The 5,514-nt window shown below is 45.4% G+C and overlaps 2 protein-coding genes and 1 long non-coding RNA gene across 4 annotated transcripts; 1 reads left to right on the forward strand and 2 right to left on the reverse strand.

Annotated features, from left to right (window-relative positions):
* The first annotated feature begins 348 nt into the window (after window positions 1–348).
* LOC144716698 (uncharacterized) lies at window positions 349–2,859 on the forward strand. Of its 2 annotated transcripts, none has more exons than XM_078591906.1 (6): window positions 349–503; window positions 956–1,370; window positions 1,443–1,606; window positions 1,689–1,769; window positions 2,366–2,441; window positions 2,524–2,859. In XM_078591906.1, exons 2-6 carry the CDS (start codon window positions 959–961, stop codon window positions 2,631–2,633), a joined length of 843 nt encoding a protein of 280 aa, XP_078448032.1. In that variant the 5' UTR covers window positions 349–503; window positions 956–958; the 3' UTR covers window positions 2,634–2,859. The 2 variants fall into 2 exon arrangements, with proteins under 2 accessions (XP_078448032.1, XP_078448033.1); XM_078591907.1 differs by lacking the exon at window positions 349–503 and adding an exon at window positions 534–760.
* On the reverse strand, window positions 2,776–3,655 carry LOC144716701 (uncharacterized). The gene is made up of 2 exons (XR_013584975.1): window positions 3,465–3,655; window positions 2,776–2,996 (listed from the first exon to the last, which is right to left on the reverse strand). It is a non-coding gene; the product is annotated as an uncharacterized LOC144716701 (long non-coding RNA).
* A 782-nt stretch (window positions 3,656–4,437) lies between these two features.
* On the reverse strand, window positions 4,438–5,266 carry LOC144716699 (ankyrin repeat/KH domain protein (DUF1442)). Its single transcript, XM_078591908.1, has one exon. It carries the CDS (start codon window positions 5,149–5,151, stop codon window positions 4,537–4,539), a length of 615 nt encoding a protein of 204 aa, XP_078448034.1. The 5' UTR covers window positions 5,152–5,266; the 3' UTR covers window positions 4,438–4,536.
* Window positions 5,267–5,514: the final 248 nt, after the last annotated feature.

Consider the following 5,514-nt stretch of genomic DNA (forward strand, 5'->3'; position numbering starts at 1 on the left):
CCGGTTATACCTGCCAGTCCTCCCTGAAATTACCAAACGGCTGGAACGTGGACGGTCGGTCTGCCATTCAGCGTAGTGTGACCAGGAGGCACGACCGGGGAGGGGGGGGGATTTGGGAGCGCGGGGATGACGAGGGGGGGCGAGGGTTGACCAAGAAAGAATATTTTATTATGTATTAGTTAACTTACTATTAGACCATGGTCCAGTTTAGCCCTCATACCTAGATCCAGACATAATGGCAGACCGTTCGGTTCGGTCCTGTCTGACCGGTCTTCAGTTCATAATAGCTAACCCTAATTGTCCATTTGTACATGTATAAAGTGGGAATTTCCCTAATTGTAAATTTGTACATGTATAAAGTTGGAATTTTACACTTAATCAGCTCAAATTATCTGTAAGTATTCACTAGAATCTTCTAAACTAATCTTGCACCGCCTCTTCTCTCGCTAAGAAACCGATTCACCACTCTAATTGCGAATTCTTGAGAAGGTTTTGCCGAAGAGGTATATGATCGCTCTTTCGCCTTGGAGTCTGCTGCAGTATTTCTTCGAATTTCGCTTTTTCCTCCCTGTTTTGATCGTCGCACTCGCTCGCGTTGACGATCTATGTATCGATCATATGCCGTAGATCCATTCGCATATTTTAGATCTGATTCTCACTTTTTTAATTAGGGGAAGGTGGCGATTGTTCAGCCGTTATCAGAATTCTTCCCTTGCGTTGATCATTTGCCGTTTAAGATCTTTTCGACCGTGTTAACAAGGTCTTGCGCCTTAAAACTACAGGGTTTGGCGGATTCGTCTGAAGGATTTAGTTTTTGAGATCGCTGCGCTTATCTTGTTTTTGCCCATTTTCGGCGCGTGTTTTTATGCTATTGTGCATCTACTTCTTGGGCGTCTGATTCAAAATTTCAACCTCATTCATCCAAAATCTTATTATTTCATCAATTTCTTTGCAGAAAATGGACCGGAGAAGATCTGGAAGGGATGCCTTCTTTGGCTTCGGAGACCCATTCTCTGCATTTGGAGGGTTGAGGCCTTCTGGTAGCCTGATTTCAAACTTCTTCGGCGGGAGAGACCCCTTTGATGATCCCTTCTTCACTCAGCCTTTTGGCGGCATGACAAATCCAAGTATTTTTGGTCAAAATATTTTCAGTGGAAGAGGAAATCCCTTCGGAAATTCCCTTTTTGGAGGGTTCCTGGAAGATCAACCACCGCGGCCTAAGAACACTAGAGGACCCATTATCGAGGAGCTCCTCTCTGATGAAGATCAACAACCTGAAGCAAATGATTCACAGAAGAAAGAAAATGCAAGAAAACGTGCCATTTCTGGGAAAGAATCATACGTTGAGGAGCCAGACGAAGTTGCTAATGGTTTGTTTGTTTGATCTAACCCGAGGTAAAATTATGTAATTTCCTGGGAATAACATCAAATTTCTCTTTCAGGCAAGAAAATCAAGCCAGTACATCAGGTAAAAGGCAACAAAGGGGCCAGCTCCTCCAACTCTCAGTCTCAAAGCTATAGTTTCCACAGCTCTACTGTCACTTATGGTGGCCCTGGAGGTGCATATTATACTTCATCAACAACAAGGCGAGCAGGGGGTGATGGAGTACGTATATAATATAGTATTAAATCTCCATTTAATACCCATTTCAACCATTGCTATTATTTATCTTGCTTTCTTCAAATAGGTGATAGTGGAAGAGAGCAAGGAAGCTGATACCACTACGGGCAAAGCTACTCACAGGATTTCCAGAGGTCTTGGATATAAGGTATGCTCCAGGTCTTGGATATATTTTTATACATACTATTTATTTTAGTGTGCTTAGTTCCCGGCTGAAGGACATGATCGAACCTTACTTGTAACGAGATTTCCACTACAAAGGAGATTTAATCACAGAAGAATTGTCCAATGTCGCTCAAGGGAGAGAATGACGAGGGAGGGAGAGATAGACATGGTAGTTCTGTTCTTTTTGTGCGAATTTGTGTGAATTGTTCGTTCTGTTCGGTTTTCCGAACAGAAGAAAAACAAATTTGAACAGAACATCGCACAGACCCGCGTGCGGTTCTTTTGTTCGCTTTGTGCAAATTTTGTTCTAGTTTTGTGCGAATGTGCGAATGTGCGAATGTGCGAATGTGCGAATGTGCGAATTTTGTTCGTTTTTGAAAAAAAAAGAACAGAACAAAGAACAAGGCCGTGTGCGGTTCTTTTGTGCAAATTTTTTGTTCGTTTAAAACGAACAGAACAGAACAACCATGTCTACCTGCGAGCACAGAGAGGGAGAGTGACGACCAGAATGATGAAGGAGAAGTGATCTAGGGAGATTCACTGCGTAATTTCCTTGGGCTGAATTTATCATTGATGCAGGGCCATTCTGTGACGAGGAAGCTTAATTCAGATGGAAGAGTAGATACTGTGCAGACGCTACATAATATGAACCAAGGTATTTTTCGTATATGATGTGAATTTTTTACTCTTCTATGTTTATTTGTGTAATTTTTTTACACTGCATGCTGGGTTATTAGAGGATTTGGCTGGTTTTGAGGATGCTTGGAAAGGTAACACTGGACGACGTTTACAAGGATGGAATACTAATTCTCGCATGCTGGGTGATGGAAGGAGAGGTCAGATGTGATGTTTTCTATGAAGAATTGATGATTCTGGGAGGCAACCAATCGACTGCTCTGTAATTTCGACAGCTGGTAGGTTGGAGTTGTACACTTTTAAATAACAGATGCCTGATTTTCTTCTAAAATTTAGGTTTTTTTACAATTACCTGAAAAACCTCGTCTTTGGACTAATCCTGAAAAATCAGTTGTAAAGTCTTACACTTTATTTATAAGGCTTTTTAACTGCCTGAAGAGCCTTGCGCATTATACGACATTATCATATCCCAGATGATTGATGAACCTGTCCAGAACGGTTCTTCATTTTAGATAATGAAGCCATTCCATTCCTTCAGATCCACAGAAATACGACCTCTCTGGCATAGTTTATGCTGGAATAGTGAAAGTTCAAGGGATATGAGCAAAATGCATGAATTTAGGAGTGATTTTAATTTATATGCATCTTTATTTTATAAATCAATTCATGTAAATCAGCAACGATCAATATTATACAGATGAAAAACAAAAAAAATTATACCCCCGGAAATACGACCTATCTGACATATACAGTTTATGCCAGAACGGTGAAGATTCAAGGAGTGACGAAGATTAAGATTTAGGTGCATCGTCATGTTAAGAAGTCAATTCATATGCATCAAAATTATGGAGAGGAAGAATAAAATTATAACCGTAGAAATATAACCTCTTTGACATACAATTTGTGAAGTAATGGGAAAGATCCAAGTGTGAATGAGCAAAAGATGCAACTATAGCATCTTCATGTTCATGTTCATGTTACGAAGTCAAATCACAGGAATCAGAAACGATCAAAATTATACGGATGAAGAACAATATTATACCCGCAGGAATATGAACTCTCTGACATGTACAGTTTATGCCGGATAGGTGAAGATTCAAGTGCGATGAGCAACAGCCGCAACTTTAAGAGCGACAAAGATTAAAATTCAGCTGCATCTTCACGTTAAGAAATCAATTCATATGAATCATTTGTTACTCAGATGAAGAACAGAATTATACCCGCATAAATACAACCTTTCTGCCCGACATATACAGTTTACGCCAGAAATTGGGAAGATTCAAGTGCCATGATCAAAGGGAACCACTCTAGGAGCGATAAAAATTAAGCAAAAAACACAGCTTTAGGAGCGATTCAAGATTGAGATTCATATGAATCAGAATTGATCAGAGATTCAAGATCAGATTCACAAGTACAACCCCTCTCGCCGACATATACAGTTTACGCCAAAAATTGCGAAGACTCCACTATAGGAGCGATGAAAATTAAGCAAAAAGCACAACTTTAGGAGCGATTCAAAGTTGAGATTCATATGAATCAGAAACGATCAAAATCATACCCGCATATATACAACCTCTCTCTCTGCGACATATACAGTTTACGCCAGAAATTGTGAAGATTCAAGCGCCATGATCAAAGAGAACCACTCTAGGAGCGATGAAGATTAAGCAAAAAACACAAATTTAGGAGCGATTCAAGATTGAGATTCATATGAATCAGAAACGATCGGAGATTCAAGATCAGATTCACAAGTACAACCTCTCTCTCCGGCATACACAATTTACGCCAGAATTTGTGAAAGACTCATGCGGCACGATCAAAGGGAGCCATTCTAGGAGCGATGAAGATTGAGCAAAAAACACAAATTTAGGAGCGATTCAAGATTGAGATTCATATGAATCAGAAACGAGCAGAGATTCAAGATCAGATTCACAAGTACGACCTCTCTCTCCGACATACACAATTTACGCCAGAATTTGTGAAAGACTCAAGCGCCGTGCCACGAAGATCGAGACTAAGATCCAGGATGAATCCTCAAGTTTCGAAGGATCAAAAATTATAGGAGGCGGGTCTACACAAGATATACACAGCAGGTCAGAGGAGAGACGGAGGATTCAACGGCGGAAGAGGTGTTCTTCGCCGGTGTCGCGGTCAACGTGCTTGATCCACCTCGAGCACCCGCCCAGGCTGGGCCCGCGCCCAACCCCGACGTGCAGCACCTCGACCCCGGGTCCGATGGGCAGCAGCGCGGCCCGGACCACGCGCGAGCCGGGCATGAGCCGGTCGCGCCACTGCGCGGTCCCCCCGCCGCCGAGGCACACGATGACGGCGCCGCGCGGGCCGAGCCGGGCGGCGCGAAGGACGGCGGCGGCGTCGTCCCGGCGGGAGTCAACGACGACGAAGTCAACGGCGTGGATGGCGGCCATGACGTGTTCGGCGGGGCCGACGAGGACGTCGGCGGCGGGCGCAGCGGCGGCGTAGGCGGCGCGCGCGGGCTCGTCTTGGACGACGATGACGTGGCGGCCGCGCGCGTGCTTGGCGGCGGCGGCGAGGCCGCGGGTGGTGGCGAGCGCCTCCGGGCCGGGCGCCCACGCCTCGACGATTGTCTGCGGGCGCCACCCGCCGGCCATGGCCGCCACGAGCTCGGCCACGCCCGACTCCTCCGCCCGTGCCCCCACCGTCTCTATGTACGCCTTCGACGCCGTCTCCGGGCACCACTCCAGCTTCATCTTCCTTCTCTCCTCTCTTCTTCTCTCCTCTTCTTTGTTTCTCTCTGGTTTCTTTCTCTTTGTTTTCTGTGTCTGGGTTTGGGTGTGGGTTGTGGGTTGGGGAGGAGGGGGGGGAGGTGGGTGGGGGGGGGATTTATGGGGTGGGGGGGGAGACGCGGAGGTTGACTTTGGGGGGGGGGGGGGGGGGGAAATTACGGGTGCTGCCATTTGCGTTCTCTCTACGCCGAGAGGGGGAGAGGGAGGCAGCGCGTATCATTGGGTAATTAAGAGGAGCTTATCTGCGACTCTGCGATGGTCTGGCTCCCCTGGAGCTGGAGGTGACGACTTATCTCTATATCTCTATCTCTCTATCTCTCAATTTCT

This window comes from Wolffia australiana, chromosome 2 (genome assembly GCF_029677425.1).
Source record: "Wolffia australiana isolate 7733 chromosome 2, ASM2967742v1".
In the NCBI taxonomy this organism is placed as follows: Eukaryota; Viridiplantae; Streptophyta; class Magnoliopsida; order Alismatales; family Araceae; genus Wolffia; species Wolffia australiana.